Source organism: Tachyglossus aculeatus, chromosome Y2, assembly GCF_015852505.1.
Source record: "Tachyglossus aculeatus isolate mTacAcu1 chromosome Y2, mTacAcu1.pri, whole genome shotgun sequence".
Lineage (NCBI taxonomy): Eukaryota > Metazoa > Chordata > Mammalia > Monotremata > Tachyglossidae > Tachyglossus > Tachyglossus aculeatus.
In genome coordinates this window covers 3,575,128-3,593,267 of record NC_052094.1, presented here as the reverse complement: position 1 = coordinate 3,593,267, position 18,140 = coordinate 3,575,128, and the positions used below count along the sequence as shown (strand labels likewise).

Here is an 18,140-nt window from a genome sequence, read left to right as displayed (position 1 = left end):
TTTAACTTCTCTGTGCCTCAGTTCTTCCAGCCGCACAATGGGGATTCAATACCTGTGTTCCCTCTTACTTAGAATGTAGCATATTTGATATCATGATGATTATGTTTAAAGTATAAGACACAGCTGACCGACAGAGTTTCCTCATCTGTAAAATGGGGAGTTTTGCTCAGCAGAAAACACCTGGAGCTGAGTTCCTCTGGACTGTAAGCTTGTAGTGGGCAGAGAATGTGTCTGTTTATTATTGTATTGTACTCTCCCAAGCACTTGGTACAGTGCTCTGCACTCCGTAAGTGTTCAATAAATACGACTGACTGACTGACTGGGCTGATGTGGAGGTACTTCAAACTGCGGGAGATCGGGAGATCGGGAGATCGGGAGATCCAGGGAGTCAAAATGCAGCCAAAGAGGAGAAAAGCAAAATAGTAAAATCCAGCCAAGCTATGATGTGAATTCAATGGCAATTGGGCAGACAAAAGAAGGGAGTGAAGCTTAAATTCAACAACTTTAATATGAATCAACACAAATCGGTCCTCTCTGAATAGCTACCCTGCTCATTCAAGCTCTCATCCTATCCCGTCTGGATTACTGTATCAGCCTCCCCTCCGATTTCCCATCCTCTTGTCTCTCCCCACTTCAATCCATACTTCACGCTGCTGCCCGGATTGTCTTTGTCCAGAAACGCTCTGGGCATGTTACTCCCCTCCTCAAAAATCTCCAGTGGCTACCAATCAACCTACGCATCAGGCAGAATCTCCTCAACCTCAGCTTCAAGGCTCTCCATCACCTCACCCCCTCCCACCTCACCTCCCTTCTCTCCTTCTACAGCCCAGACTGCACCCTCCACTCCTCTGCCGCTAATCTCCTCATCGTGCCTCATTCTCGCCTGTCCTGCCGTCGACCCCCGGTACTTGGTACTTGGCTCCACCTGAAGCTTGGGGGTACATATTATACCACTTTGGGGAAACAACAATGTCAAATAGCAGTGTTTTCTTTTTTTCTTTTCCTCCTGCTTCTTTCTCCCTAGTCTCCTGTACTCATGCTGCAAGTGCACACACTATCTCTGGTGTCTCCTCTGTTGAATATTCCACACTAAGCACTTATTTAGGTTTATCCAGTCACCCACTGGGGGGTGGGTGTGTGGGTGTGTTCTCACCTATTATGTATATATACATTTATATTCTCACCTATAATATATATATATAGATATATATATTCTCACCTATAGCCAACCCAATTGGAAATGTCACTTAAATATATCCTTTAAAGCCTTAGAGACATCTGATCAGAGTCTAACCAGGAATATTTGATCTCTCTCAAGAGAACAGTGACATTTACTTTATTCAGCTCATGCTTTTTTTGTACCCGGCCAAGACACTTGTAATTGAAGATGATTTTCCTTTGCAAGCCAGGGGAAAGACAATGCAAGAAGTTTTTCCATTTGCCTTGCTGGGGAGCCTTGTTTTATTCAAGTAGCTACAAGGAGGAGCAAATCCACTGGGACAACAGCTGTGGAACTTTGACTCAAACATTGCCCAGCTGTAACATCTGGGTTAGAAGTTCTGTGAAGCAAAGGAAAATAGAATGCTTTAATTGCATGGACCCTGACTTTTCTGTTCTGACATGCTAATTGGAATAACCACATTTTATTGATTGATAGTGTTGACTTGCATTCCCCATGCTGGTGGAAAAATCAATAAGAGCTTTTATGCCTCAAAAGTGCTCCCAGTATGTCAATGCTGATTTTTAACATTTATTCATGCTATATAATTACCATGATGTTTTGAAAATATCACATTCAGTTAGACTTTTGGTTTCTTTTGCTTGAACCATTTCTCCTGTAGAAGACATAAAGGACTGCTGAATCATAAGCTGAAATTGAGAAACCAAAAGCAAGGAGGGCAAAGGAATCATACCAAGAACATGATAAAACCAAGTCTTGAGAAGCAGACTTTGAGATGCAGTGGATAGAGCACAGGCCTGGGAGTCAGAGGACCTGGATTCTACTCCCATTCCACCTACTGTGTGAACTTGGGTAAATGACTTTACTTCTCTGTGCCTCAGTTACCTCATCTGCAGAACAGGAATTCAATACCTATTCTCCCTCCTACTTAGACTGTGAGCCCTTGTGGGACAGGGGCTTTATCCAGCCTGATTAAGTTGTATCTATCCTGGTGCTTGGAACAGTGCTTTGACACATAGTAAGCACTTAACAAACACCATGAGAAAAGGGCAGGAAGATTTCACTTCTCTAAGTGGGAACTCCACTCAACCTAACACTCAAAGACAATCCTAGAACTCAAAACCCTCTTAACCAGATCAAAGACAGGAAGCTTTCAAAATATTTCACTACTTCTGCCTAGACAGGATTTCATGGGCTTCAGGCTCTTCAGCCAGGAGGGTATTCTAGTCAAGGAGCTTTAATAAAGGTGATACAGGAAATCTGAAAAGAGTGGTATTAATGGTGGCCTGAACCTGATCCACCATGGCTTCCAAGGGGGCCATTTAATTCTATGTCAATCAGTCAATGTTATCACCTGTCTACTAGTAATTATACATTTCTTGCACTTTGACAAACCAAAGGAACTGTTTTACTATCATATCTAATACAGTTTCACAAACTTACATTTTATTAGCATACATTTTGCCTAGGATGGGGTCAGTGAAATTCCCTTTCTTCCTAGCTATTTGACCTCTTTCTCAGGGGAAATACAGTGCCCAAAGCAACTGCCTAGTGTGCCTAATTCAGCTGAGCTACGCTCTCTTTCTGAAAAACAAATTCACACCCTGGATGAGAACTGTAAACTCCTTAAGGGAAAACCAGCTCTGCAAATACTACATGATACAAAATAATACATAAATAACTCATGATTCTCACCACAGGCTGAGAAGGTTAGGTCAGGGTCAGGTTATTATTCCTGTTTCCAAGGGGAAATGTGAAATTACCCACACTCAGGGATGAATAGCCCATATTTCCAGGTTTCTCCAAATGCAATATGTGCTATTTTCCCCACTTAGTTGTTGTTTTAAACTGACAGTCCAAATAAGACAAAAATAGGAGAGAAAAAAAAATATGTCTCTCAGCAATGGGCAGTTCAAAAGGGGAGGGTGCACATCACTTTCTTGTTCTCATTGTTAGGACTGTTGGATTGTATTTGTAATGTCTAATAACAATACTAGTATTTGCTAAGTGCTTACTACATGACAAACACTAGTGAGCAGTGAAATCTCCAAGTCTGCAGATAACACTAAGCTCTTCTAGTGCTGAAATTCCACACAGGTGATAAATGGCAGTTAAGACAGTAAGCTGAGTGAGTAGGTAGAAGAGTGGAAGTTCAGTTGCACTGGAAGCAAATCAAAGTAAGCATTTTGGGGGACAAAAATCCAAACTACATAATTTTACATTTCCCCAGGTCACATCCTCCCAACTACCAACTCAGCATTTTTGCCTGCTTTTCACTTAAGTAAATAATTATGGTATGTATTTAGCTCTTACTACGTGCCAGGCACTGTTCTAAGCACTGGATCCCATTCACACTTGTATATCTCTAGACTTACGTGTCCTATTAATTTAAGCACTTACTCACCTACATACCTATCTCTCCACTCTAATCTTCTTTCTAACTGTAGCATTGTGTGTCTCTCCAGTTGAAGCAAAAAATTCTTGAGGGTAGAGACTGTCTCTTCTACCTCTTTGGTACTCTTCCAAGTGCTTAGGATAATGTTCTGCACACAGTAGGTGCTCAATCAACCAATGGAATTTACTGAGCACTTACTGTGCACAAAGCACTGTACTAAGCACTTGGAAGGGTACAAAACTAAACAGAGTTGGTAGATATGCCACTGATTGTGCTACTGATTGATTGATTGATTGATACTCCTTTTCACAGACTAAGAGTTGTGCAGGTTGAAAATACTACTGCCTTCAAAAAGGCCTGGGATGGAAGATGCATAATGTCTCGTTAAAGGGGAAATATCAGGGATGTTAGATGGAACATCGTAACCATTAGAGTAGATGGCAAGAAGGGAATCACACTGCTCTTTCAAGCAACTGTGGTCACGGTTGGAGAAAAAAATACTGGATTAATCTGACCCAGTGGTGACTTTATTATGTAAAAACAATCTCACTTGCTAAAAAATCAGTGAACATTTATTCATTCAATCGTATTTATTGAGCACTTAGTGTGAGCAGAGCACTGTTCTAAGTGCTTGGAAAGTGCAATTCGGCAACAGAGACAATCCCTACCCAACAAAGGTCTCATGATTGTATGTTTTCTTATGAAAACATTAACTATTTGAATAAAGGAAGTTTGAGTTTCATGATCCACCAATAACAGGCTGAGGTGACTTTTGAACACAATTACCATATAATAGACTGGAAATGGTCATTCAGCAGTAGTCAAATATTAACCAGCTAAAGGAAACCAAACCAAACTTTGCCCTCCTTTGATGTTCCCATTTTACAGAACCAACAATGGTGTTTGCAAAAAAGCTGATTTGACTAGAGGCACTTGAGAGATAAGCATGGCTCAGTGGAAAGAGCACAGGCTTTGGAGTCAGAGGTCATGGGTTTAAATACCGACTCCGTCAACTGTCAGCTGTGTGACTTTGGGCAAGTCACTTCACTTCTCTGGGTCTCAGTTACTTCATCTGTAAAATGGGGATTAAAACTGTGAGCCCTCTGTGGGACAACCTGATTACCTTGTATCCACCCCAGCGCTTAGAACAGTGCTTTGCACATAGTAAGAGCTTAACAAATACCATTATTATTATTATTATTATTATTATTATTATTATTATTACTATCATAAGAGAAACATCTTTCCAAAAAGAGACACCATCCAGTTCAAGCTTTTTGTTCTTCCATTCTTATAAATTCCAGTTTACTGCACTTTGTCCCCTCCAAGAAAAAAAATCATATCCGGACATATTGGACTATTAAAATACAGGTCACAAATGTAATCTGGTCAAAAACGGTGTTGAAAATAAATTAATCTACCCAGCCAGTATAGGCCCTTGTTAAAATTAATCATACCCTTCGGTTCTGTTCGACTGTGAATATTCGTACTTACGCAAAGCAAACAAGGTGAGGATTATCCCAGCCAGGCAAAATCCTTCGAAAAACCTGAGTGTGCTGAACATTGTCACATTCACTGAGAGGGACGCAGTCAGACCAAAGACCAAGATGAATATGATGGAAAACAACAACACAGGACGCCCACCAAACCTGCAGATAGGAAGGAAAACAATACAGAGCATTGTCATTTGCATCCGTGTTGATGAATACCAAATCCAAAGCTTGGGGCGCTCTTAGTGGGTCGGGGGACTGGACCTGCAGATGGGAAGGAAAACAATAGAGAGCACTGTCATTTGCATCCGTGTTGATGAATACCAACTCCAAAGCTTGGGGCGCTCTTAGTGGGTCGGGGGATTGGTTAGAGTTTATTTTTCCACTTGGAAAAGCAAACTCAATGAGGTAAATTTCTGGACCCACGCCTCTAACTTAAGACCCATGGTGGCAAATCAATAAAATCAATCAAAGCCTGCCAAACATACCCATGCTCACCCTTTGTCGGACTCCTGGTTTGAATGAACTCCAGACTGTGTCCTACAGTCAACACAAAAACTCTGCCAAATCCACACAGGGGAGTTCCTGAATGAAAAAGCACCCATTCCTTCCTAACTCTAGTAAGGAACTCTAGCAAGGGGCAACCTTAATTACTCTCTCTCTGTCTCTCTCTCTCTCTGTTTCTGTTTCTCTGTCTCTGCCTCTCTTTCTCTCTCTCTCTTTCTCAGCATCAAACACTCATGGTGTTTTTCCAGACCAGCATTAACTGGGCAAAGCACTTGTCCACATGGGTTTAGACCTCTGGGTTCACCCCATTTCAGGTGAATCTGGCCGTCAAACACATCCAGCATCGGCCAAGAGCCCTTCTGTCTACCTTTGTTAGTAATGTATTTTTAAGTAATGGCCAGGAAGAGCTGCCAGCGAGACGAAATAGAGGCCCAAAGTTGTTAAACTTATTAGCTCTTCTGGTTTCCAAGACGAATCTACATTACGTGCTCTTCCCACCTTCTCCCAATCACCTCTCTCCTAAAACTGCCCTCACATTTGATATGCTGGATTGAACAGAGCCTTGTTGCTGGGAGGGATCAGCGAATCTATCAGGGTAGGCAGGAAACCCACCATGGGCAAGATCAAGGGGAGCCAAGACTCCCATGACTTAGGGGCCCTTGTGAATAAACAAATCCCAATCGAGCAGGAATATAAGTCTCTGCCCCTCACACCCCAGAAATACCAAAAGGAATCTGTCCCTGGTTCTGTTCCCCATTAATTTACCATCTGAGCCTACTACAAGGCTATCTTATCCCAAACCCACTCCCTGGTTTTGTTGCTTTGCTTGCTGGCTGGTCTTGTACTTGTTTTAAATTATACAGCACTGTGAGTTTTTTTTCCATGGCAAGGCACTATATAAATTTAATACTGTAATTTAGGGCTGGGTTACTACTACCACATTAATAACTGAAGATAGTTAATGAGTCCAATTCCCCAAGGACCTAGAGTTACACATTGAGAACAAGTTAGGCCCTTTGGAAAGGACATTAAAACTCCCCTATTTCCCCTCATTTCCACTGGCCTATGCAGTTGGGTATCCCTTTAAGCACTGTGATCTTTCACCCCAACCTCAACAGCCTTAGATACATATCCACCTTTGATTTATTTTAATATCTCTCTAGAGTGAAAGCTTCTTGTGGACAGGGATCATGTCTATCTGCTCTGTTGTAAGAAAAATATGAATTCCAAGAAGTTAGTACACTGCACTGCACCCAGTAAGCACTCAAAAAATATCACTGATTGATGGATTGATTGACTCAGACCCATTTGTGTATGTGTAATGAACACAGCAAACACAAAACGACATTTTCAAAGGGTCAAATTCATTCCCAGTGCTCAACTTAACTAGCTGGGAGAATTGGACTCCTCAAAAAAGGCACATAAACACCTGTGCACATGGGCTAAAATAAATGCTTTCTTCCTCCAAAGTACAGAAGTGAAAAACATGCTCAATATGAGCTCTACAAACAGACCCAAAGTGAAATGGGGAGATATATTACATTGTAGCAGTAACACCATCTCGGGGGGCTGACTAAGACTTGGGGCTAATTTCCAAGCAATTATAAATGCTATAATTCAGAGATCCCGGCAGAGAAGCAGATGGTAGAGGTGTGTGGTTTCCTTTTAAACTTAGCCCTTTCTGTTTAAAATGTAGGGCAGGGAGTAAAACCTAGGCTGCTTTTCGTCTTCTGACAAAGGAACTGAAGACACTGCAAGCCACCCAAGCGATATCCTAAGGGAATCTAGCCAGATTCTCAAAATATTAGCCCAACTAACTGGACTGCCTCTGCCTCTCCATGACTCATCTGCTCTAGTGAATGATCCTTGTGAGGGATGGAACCCAGTGAAGTTTCCTCATGAGACCCCAGGGGGGAAGGCAGAAGCTATATCCCCGGTCCAGGCTGGGTTACACCAGATACGAAGACCCGGAAGGAGATAAAGGGAAAATAAAACAGCCACATTGCAGGACCTGTTTACAAAAAAACAGGATGCAGCTAACCGAAAAACAGGATGCAGGTTAAACCGCAAGGCCACTGTCAGCCTTGTACGTGAGCGCGCGTTGGGTGCTAGCTGCCGCGATTAAATTGTATGCCCTAAGTATCCAGACAATGGAGAAAGGGGATAGTCGGTGGGAGGAAGAGGATGCGTTAGGGCTATAAAGATCAGCTTCAATCAACAATCAGCTTCAGCTACAATCAACAAGCGCACTCCGTGGCTGATGCTGTTTCAGCGACGGGGGTAGTGCCCTTTCTCATGAGAAAGAATAAAGACTCTTTCTGATCCTGACTCGGACTCTGATTTGGTGGGTAGAGGGAGCCGCTATCCCACACAGTTTGGTGGCTCGTCCAGGATCCTCTCTGAACGGGGAAAGCCTTCCTTGGCCTGGGCTGACTGGCAGGACGTCCCGCTGAAATTTTCAGTGGCCCTCGGTCTGGCCTGGGAAGAGCTCTCCTCTGACGAGAAAAGACCCGAGGAGAGACCAGAGCCGGGATCAGAAACAGCCAACGGGGGAACGACGGCGGTCACTCGCGGGAACGATTGGTCACGTAAGTCTGTGCACAGACCCAGATGGGATCTGGGTGACCGGGCAGGGTGGAGAGGTGGTCCTGTTGAGGCTGCAGAGTTGGACTCCGGCCAAGAGCACAGGAGAGAAAAGAGCCTTCTCCACCCGGGGCGGTCCTGATTGAGTCTGTTTGAGCGACGGCTCCAGGCAAGAGCACAGGAGAGATAAGAGCCCCAGCTTCCCAGAGAGTCGAGTGGCATAGGCCCCATTAAAGGTACCCAGATTCGAGTATTGGGATGAACCTCCAAAATATGGAAAAATTATACAATACATTCTATTGATATTTGCTCCCCCCCCCCCCCCCATCTAAGCTGTAAACCTGTTGTGGATGGGGGAGGTCACTGTTTATCTGTTAATCGTTGTACGTGTTTTTGTAAGCGCTTGGTACCGTGGTCTGTGCACGGTTAACGTTCTCTAGATATTAGAAAGTGTTGAGAGTGTCTATTTGACTCGAGGAAACAAAGGTGGGAAAATGGGAAAATCTCAGTCAAAGCCGAGTGGTGGGAAGCCCCTCCCGGAAATTCCAGAAGGCAGTCCGTTGAGGGCCAGGTTGGATGACTGGAATGAACTCCCCAGATATAGAGGGAAAGATAAAAGAAAAATGATTACTTATTGTTGTTTAATATGGGCGGGTGTCCAACTCGGGAAAGACGTCCTCTGGCCAAAATATGGATCCCCCGAGGACTGGGTTTGTCAAAAGCTAAATACTTATGTGAATATGAAGAAATCCCCGGAGTGAAGAGGAGTGTGCCTATGCCGCGCTCTGGATGCCATTGGCAGGTCAATTTGTGGTAAAGGGAGCAAGAGAAAAGGGGCATGGAGAGGAGAAGCCCACCCCTTGGGATCCTCTCGCTTTTCTCCCTCCCCCTTACGCCCCCCCTTCCATCGGCACAAGTGGCTGCTCCCCTTTCCCCTTCTTCTGCTTCGGCTCCAAATCCGACAGCCGAGGGAGTGAAAGGGGAAGGGGACCCGATCGATTTAAAGGAACCAAGCCAGCCGGCGCACACTCCTCTTCGCCATGAGTTAAAACGGTTACTAGAAGACCAAGAGAATTTCCCGGCTTTCGAGCAAATCTACCCACCAATACCCCCTCAGGGAGGTTCCTTTGGCTCAAGGGGGAATCGGGTATGTCAACGCTCCCCTTAGCAGCATGGAGGTTAGGAATTTTAAAAGGGAAATGAAGGTTTTAATAGAAGACCCGGAAGGGGTTGCGGAACAAATCAACCAGTTTTTCAGCCCCAACCTGTACACCTGGGCTGAGTTAATGGCAATCCTAGACATACTCTTCACTGGGGAGGAACAGGGACAGATAAGAAGGGTGGCCCTGAGAGTCTGGGATGACGCACATCCCCTTGCCCAGGGAGGACTGAGGGGGGAACAGAAATACCCCCTCCAGGACCCCCGTTGGGACCATAACGATGCCGCTCACCGGGACCACATGAGGGATCTGCGGGGGATAATAATTCAAGGAATAAGGAACGCAGTCCCCAAAAATCAGAACATGAATAAGGTTACCGGGATCAGGCAGGATAGAGAAGAGACACCATCGACCTTCCTCAATAGGCTGAAAGAGCATATGAGGAAATATTCTGGGCTCGATCTATCTGATCCCACTGCCCAGAGCCTCCTGCGGGTGTACTTTGTCATGAACTCCTGGCCCGATATTAACAAGAAACTGCAGAAAATAGAGGGGTGGCAGGCGAGGCCACTGGATGAGCTATTAGGAGCTGCCCAAAAAGTTTACGTGAGTCGTGGGGAAGAGGAGAAGAAAGAAAAAGACAGGCCAGCCAAAGTGATGTTGCAGACTCTAAAGCAACAGGAGGAGCAAACAAGGGTTATGGTACAGACCGTACAGACGGTGGCAGAAGCAGTTAGGGGACCCTATGGAAGAGGGAGAGGGCGCAGGCACCCTGGGATGGGAGAGGCTCCAAGGAAAGGAGAATTCCCTCCTCGTGCCCCACTAACTTGTTTTGGCTGTGGCCAGCAGGGGCATATGAAAAGGGACTGTCCCCAGCAGGAAAAAGAACAAAGAATTTACTCCCTTGTGGAGAAGGAAGATTAGGGAGGTCAGGGGTTCATAGAACAAGCCCACCCTGAGCCCTTGATAATTTGAGGGTGGGCAGAGAAAAACAAGATTATACCTTTTTGATAGACACGGGCGCTACCCGATCGTCTCTAACCAAACTGCCAATCGGGGCCAGAATCGGGAGGGAGACCATTATGATCTCAGGGGTGAAGGGGGAGAACTTCCCGGTCCCTGTTACGGAGACCTTAGAACTGGAATACCTAGGGTCAAACTTCTCGGGAAAGTTCCTAATCATACCCGAAGCCCGGGTAAACTTGTTGGGAAGGGATTTGATCATCTGGATGTCTATCCGGCTTGTCCCAATGGGGTCCCAGATTGTTCCCCAAAGGGTAGTATTATTACAAGAGGAAGATAAGAATCGAATTGATCCAAGGGTCTGGGCGGGACCTCAAAATCGGGGAAAATTGAATATCCCCCCCTTGAAGATTAAGCTACGGGAACCGGGGACTCTGGTGAGAGTAAAACAATACCCCATCTCACTTGAAGGAAGGCAGGGCCTAAAACCTGTGATCCAAGGCTTATTAGAAGACAAGCTACTGGAACCTTGTCAGTCTCCTTATAATTCCCCCATACTCCCGGTCAAGAAAGGGGATGGTACTTATCGATTAGTCCAGGACCTCCGGGAAGTTAATAAAATAGTACTCCCATCCCACCCTGTGGTCCCGGACCCCTAGACCATCCTGGGAAAGATCCCAGTGGAGAGTAAATGGTTTAGTGCTATCAATCAATCAATCAATCAATCAATCGTATTTATTGAGCGCTTACTATGTGCAGAGCACTGTACTAAGCGCTTGGGAAGTACAAATTGGCAACATATAGAGACAGTCCCTACCCAACAGTGGGCTCACAGTCTAAAAGGGGGAGACAGAAAACAAAACCAAACATACTAACAAAATAAAATAAATAAGATAGATATGTACAAGTAAAATAAATAAACAAATAAATAGAGTAATAAATATGTACAAATATATATACATATATACAGGTGCTGTGGGGAAGGGAAGGAGGTAAGATGGGGGGATGGAGAGGGAGACGAAGGGGAGAGGAAGGAAGGGGCTCAGTCTGGGAAGGCCTCCTGGAGGAGGTGAGCTCTCAGCAGGGCCCTGAAGGGAGGAAGAGAGCTAGCTTGGCGGATGGGCAGAGGGAGAGCATTCCAGGCCCGGGGGATGACGTGGGCCGGGGGTCGATGGCGGGACTGGCGAGAACGAGGTACGGTGAGGAGATTAGCGGCAGAGGAGCGGAGGGTGTGGGCTGGGCTGCAGAAGGAGAGAAGGGAGGTGAGGTAGGAGGGGGCGAGGTGATGGAGAGCCTTGAAGCCCAGGGTGAGGGGTTTCTGCCTGATGCGCAGATTGATTGGTAGCCACTGGAGATTTTTGAGGAGGGGAGTAATATGCCCAGAGCGTTTCTGGACAAAGATAATCCGGGCAGCAGCATGAAGTATGGATTGAAGTGGAGAGAGACACGAGGATGGGAGATCAGAGAGAAGGCTGGTTCAGTAGTCCAGACGGGATAGGATGAGAGCTTGAATGAGAAGGGTAGCGGTATGGATGGAGAGGAAAGGGCGGATCTTGGCAATGTTGCGGAGCTGAGACCGGCAGGTTTTGGTGACGGCTTGGATGTGAGGGGTGAGTGAGAGAGCGGAGTCGAGGATGACACCAAGGTTGCGGGCTTGTGAGACGGGAAGGATGGTAGTGCCGTCAACAGTCATGGGAAAGTCAGGGAGAGGGCAAGGTTTGGGAGGAAAGACAAGGAGTTCAGTCTTCGACATGTTGAGCTTAAGGTGGCGGGCAGACATCCAGATGGAGATGTCCTGAAGGCAGGAGGAGATTCGAGCCTGGAGAGAGGCGGAGAGAGCAGGGGCAGAGATGTAGATCTGGGTGTCATCAGCGTAGAGATGATAGTTGAAGCCATGGGAGCGAATGAGGTCACCAAGGGAGTGCGTGTAGATTGAGAACAGAAGGGGACCAAGCACTGAACCTTGGGGAACCCCCACAGTAAGAGGATGGGAGGGGGAGGAGGAGCCTGCAAAAGAGACTGAGAAAGAACGACCAGAGAGATAAGAGGAGAACCAGGAGAGGACAGAGTCTGTGAAGCCAAGGTCAGATAGTGTGTTGAGGAGAAGGGGGGGGTCCACAGTGTCAAAGGCTGCTAAGAGGTCGAGGAGGATTAGGACAGAGTATGAGCCGTTGGATTTGGCAAGCAGGAGGTCGATTTATCGATTTGAAGGACGCGTTTTGGGCATGTCCACTGGACCCGGACAGCAGAGACCTATTTGCCTTTAAATGGGAAGATCCGGACTTGAGTAGGAAACAACAACTAAGGTGGTCTGTCCTTCCCCAAGGATATACTGAGTCGCCTAACCTTTTCGGCCAGGTATTGGAGACCGTCCTCTAGGGTTTCCAGTCCTCCCCTCAGACTCTGGTTCTGCAATATGTTGATGACTTATTGATAGCCAGACCGAAGAGGGAGGATGTGAGCAAAACTTCTACCGAGCTTCTAAATTTCTTGGGGGACCGGGGACTGAGGGTCTCCCAGAAAAAGATGCAACTTGTGGTAAAAGAGGTGAAATATTTAGGCCACCTCATTAGCGAAGGTAGCAAGAAACTAGATCCAGCCCGAATTTCCAGAATACTCCAGATTCAGCTCCCCAAGACTAAGAGAGAATTACGGAAATTCCTGGGGCTGGTGGGCTACTATAGGTTGTGGATTGATTCCTATGCAACCCTGACAAAACCGTTATACCAACACTTGTTAGAGGAAGAACCGGATATCATCCTCTGGGATGAGGACAGTAGGAGCAGTTTTAACGGACTGAAAGAAACCCTGCGGTCACCCCCGGTGCTGGCGTTACCCTTGCTGGAGAAACCTTTTCATTTATTCGTTAGTGTGGACAGAGGGGTGGCTCTGGGAGTGTTAGCCCAACAATGGTGGGGGCAGCGGAGGCCAGTGGCTTTTCTTTCCAAGATCTTAGATCCAGTGGCTTGGGGGTGGCCCACTTGTTTGCAGGCCGTGGCCGCCACGGCCATCATGGTAGAAGAGAGCAGGAAACTGACATTTGGGGGCAGCCTGGTTGTCAGTGTTCCTCATCAAGTCAGATCTATTCTAAATCAGAGGGCTGGGAGATGGTTGACAGATTCAAGGATCCTCAAATACGAGGCCATTCTACTTGGAAGAGATGACCTGATACTCTCCCATGACACTAATCAAAACCCAGCCACCTTCCTGGTGGGAGGGCCTGATGTGGAGCTTAAGGAAGAGACACATAGTTGCATGGAACTGATTGATTTTCAGACAAGAACCCGAGAGGATCTACAGGAGTCTCCCATCCCTGACAGTGTCAATTTGTTTATAGGTGGTTCTTCCCGAGTGGTGGAAGGGAAACGGAGGAATGGCTGTGCAGTTATCGATGGAGACAAAATGGCTGTGGTAGAACTGGGTAAACTTCCCAATCCTTGGTCAGCTCAGACCTGTGAATTATATGCACTAAGTCGGGCCCTGAAACTCCTGAAAGGCAGAGAAGGGGATATATATACAGACCCCAAGTATGCCTGGGGAGTCATACATGTATTCGGAAAAGTTTGGGAGGAAAGAGGCATGATCAATAGCCAGGGAAAAGAGTTAGCCCATACCACTCTATTACAACAGGTACTGAAGGATTTACATCTACCCAAAGCCCTGGCTGTAGTACATGTAAATGGCCACCAAAAGGGAAGCTCTTTCAAGGCTAGAGGGAACCGTCTGGCCGACGAGGAGGCAAGAAGGGCTGAAGAACTCGGGCAAAGAATAACCGACCCTATATTGGTCCTGATTCCTACGTTTCCTTCTAATTTGATGCCTGTATCCCTATCGGAGAAAGAGGCAAATGGGGCCCAAGATTTGGGAGCCCAGAAGGATGAGCAGGTGAAGTGGGTTCTCCCAGATGGAAGGGAGGTCCTTAATGAAGCCACAACAAGACAGGTATTACAGCACCTGCACCAAGGTAGCCATTGGGATGTCCAGAACCTGTGCGATACAGTACTCGGAAAATACATCTGTCCTGGTATCTATACACTCGCCCGGCAAGTAGGAGCTGGCTGTATTATTTGTCGGAAGACGAATAAGAACAGCCAGCGACGCTGCCCCGCTGGTGGCCGGCCTCCGGAAATTCGACCATTCCAGAGCATCCAAGTGGACTTCACCGAGGTATCCCCGGTGGGTAGGCTGAAGTACTTATTGGTGGTAGTGGATCACCTCATGTCCTGGGTGGAGGCCTTTCCCCTGGCTCAGGCCACTGCTACTGCGGTGAGTAAAGCCCTTTTGGAACAAATCATCCCACAATATGGATTGGTAGAGAGAATCGACTCAGACCAGGGAACCCATTTCACTGCTCGAGTCCTCCAGTCTTTGATGAAAGCCTTAGAAATTTCTTGGGATTTGCACACCCCTTGGCACCCTCCGTCCTCAGGCAGGGTGGCAAGAATGAATCAGGAAATTAAGAAACAACTCACCCGATTGATGACAGAAACCCAACTTCCCTGGATAAAATGTTTACCGTTAGCTCTCCTCCGCATCAGGACCAAGCCCCGCCGAGATATAGGATTATCTCCATACGAACTCTTAAACTGTCATCCCTATCCAGCTAGACTGTCCCAACCTCCCCAGTGGGAAACTAAGGACAGGTTTTTAAGGGAATATGTGCAGTCCCTGTCGAGCCATTTGTTTTCCCTACAGAAGAAGGGGATTATCGCTCAAACCCCTCCACTGGGATTTCCCATACATAAGCTTCAGGCTGGCGACTGGATCCTCATTCGGGTGTGGAAGGGGGAAAAGCTGATGCCGACCTGGGAAGGCCCGTTCCAGATATTGCTCACCACAGACACTGCGGTGCGGACTAAAGAAAGAGGTTGGACTCATCATACCAGAGTAAAAGGACCTGTCCGAAAACCATTGGAGTGGACTGTCGCCTCCTGCGATCCTGACCATTTGAAGACCACCATCCGGAGAGGACCCGGAGAGACGGATATCCCTCGAGAATGAGAACGAACTGGTACCCCCGATTTTCCTCCTAATAGGGGCTGCCTCAATCATCTGAATCCAGAGACTACGGACCTCATGACCCCTGAAGGTTACTTTCAGTGGGGACAGTGGGTTCTGGGAGCTTGTTTCGGTTTACCTTTTGTGGTTGGGGGTATAATATTCTTGCTGTGCCTGTACCTTAAGAAGTGTAGACCCATTAGGCAGAACTAGGTGACAAGATTGTAAAGAGAACCAAGCGGCAGAGATGAGGGCACAGACACCACGATTTCGTGGCGCCTGGTCCCTGTGCTGACCCTCATCTTCCTTACCCCCCTATCCACCCCTGCGCCGGCAGGGAAAGAGATCACACCCTGGCGGAAGGAGGAGAATACGTTTACCCAGCTAGGGGAAACGATAACTAACACCCTTAATGTGACCAACTGTTGGATTTGTGGTGGTCTCCGGGAGTTAGAGAGTTGGCCTTGGGTTCCTATACCCCTGGAGCCGGCCTGGATCCTCAGTAACCAGTCAGAGATGCGTAACGGTTCTAAGTTTTGGACATCCTCAGAGAAACATCAATGGGACCTGGCGGAGTTAGTTAAGGGCCAGTATTGCCTGAATCAGTCCGGAGGAGGGGAGTCAGTGGGGGAAAGTGACTGTGTCTGCACCTGTTCCTCCACAGAAAATGAACAGGTTAACTGTACTCCTTACCAGAACTAGCGGAACAATACTCACATTAGGTATCACAATGGGAATTGGATGAGGTGTAATGTCACTGGTACACGATCATTTTGTGCAATCAAGATATTGACTGGTGACTCGGCCGTAGGTTGCTCCCAGTTCACTGGGGCCCAGAGCGCACTGCCAGCATGGTGCCTTAAGTATAATGAGACTGAAGTGAGCTCCAAGAGCACACAAGTGATCTGGGAATGGCATAATTCGACCTGGTGAGGGCATTTTCCTTCTTTTTGGAGTCCATGGAATCGGAGCTCCGATCCCCTTATCAAGACTTGCGTGGAGAATGTCTCCCTAGGTCTATGGGAGTGTTGGTTTTTAGAGGAACAGCTCGGAGGACCTTTGGGGGGGGACCTCTTGGGGACTGGGAAGGTGTCTATTACCCCGTGGCTATAAACAGCACAGAACCCTTCACCATAAGTTGGACTGTAATATCCCGGAATGCGCGGCTGGCGCTAAGGATCCATTATTGGATCTGCGGCCTGACAGCATATACACACCTGCCAGCAAATTGGTCGGGCAGCTGTTATATTGGCATAATTAAACCAACGTTTTTCTTCCTGCCAGGCCAGGAGGGGAGTCACCTAGGAATACACCTCTATGACGATTTGAGGGATAGTGGAGGGAGAGAAAAGAGGTCTCTCGATACTTCATTAACAAGTACCGGGAATGCAAACGGGTGGGGAGACGAGTGGCCTCCGGAAAGAATAATAAGGATCTACGGTCCGGCCACCTGGGCTCAGGACGGGAGTTGGGGGTACCAAACTCCGATTTATATGCTCAACCAGCTAATTAGACTCCAGGCGGTCTTAGAAATTATTACTAACCAAACAGCAAGAGCCCTTGGTCTGTTAGCAGAGCAGGCCACTCAAACCAGGGAGGCTGTCTTACAGCATCGGCTGGTTTTAGACTATTTATTAGAGGCTGAAGGGGGTGTGTGTGGAAAATTAAACCTGTCGAACTGTTGTCTAAAAATTGATGACAATGGGAGGGTGTTCATGGAAATAGCTCAGGAAATAAGGAAACTAGCCCATGTTCCTGTGCAAACCTGGAAGACTCCTTCTGATACCTCATGGATGTCTTGGTTTGGAGGCGCCTGGTGGAGACAAGTCTTATGGTTCTTGCTTCTCGCTATAAGTGGAATAATACTCCTTCTTATTTGTCTGCCCTGTATGATGCAATTAATCACTAGGACAGTACGGAGCTCAATCCAAAAAATGTTGCAAGTATCGGAGAATGGAGAAATTAAAATTATGATCATGAGAGCACAAGGATGGATCCCTTTAAATACTATGGACCCATCTGATTCTGATGAATATCCTCAGGAAGAAATGATCGAGGAGGTTTATCAGCAATGGTGTGAGGAAACTTCAGGGAGGATAAAAGAAAAAGGGGGGATTGTGAGGGATGGAACCCAGTGGAGTTCCCTCATGAGACCCCAGGAGGGAAGGCAGAAGCTATCTCCCCGGGCCAGGCCGGGTTACACCAGATACGAAGAACCGGAAGGAGATAAAGGGAAAGTAAAACAGCCACACTGCAGGACCTGTTTACAAAAAAACAGGATGCAGCTAACCGAAAAACAGGATACAGGTTAAACCGCAAGGCCACTGTCAGCCTTGTACATGAGCGCGTGTTGGGTGCTAGCTGCCGCGATTAAATTGTATGCCCTAAGTATCCAGACAATGGAGAAAGGGGATAGTCGGTGGGAGGAAGAGGATGCGTTAGGGCTATAAAGATCAGCTTCGTACAATCAACAAGCGCACTTCCCGGCTGATGCTGTTTCAGCGACGGGGGTAGTGCCCTTTCTCATGAGAAAGAATAAAGACTCTTTCTGATCCTGACTCGGACTCTGATTTGGTGGGTAGAGGGAGCCGCTATCCCACACATCTTCAAGTCCCTCTAAAACGTGGACGGATCATATTTATTAGGCACTTACTATATGGGGCGGTTAGAAGAATGCAATATAGCAGAGTCAGTAGATCAGTAAATCTATAAGTCCAACAATTACTCTCCCCTGCTTCAAAGCCTTATTGAAGGCACATCTCCTCCAAGAGGCCTTCCTTGACTAAGTCCTTCTTTCCTCTTCTACCACTCCCTCTTGCATCACCCTGACTTGTTCCCTTTATTCATTCCTTGTCCCAGCCCCT

General features: G+C 46.8%; 1 protein-coding gene across 1 annotated transcript in view; it reads right to left on the bottom strand.

Moving 5' to 3' along the window:
• The window catches only part of SLC22A23 (solute carrier family 22 member 23), a 133,029-nt gene that overhangs the window by 75,797 nt on the left and 39,092 nt on the right, over positions 1 to 18,140 (bottom strand). The window contains 1 exon segment of the mRNA XM_038768112.1: positions 5,070 to 5,224. Coding sequence (XP_038624040.1) covers positions 5,070 to 5,224 — 155 coding nt within the window.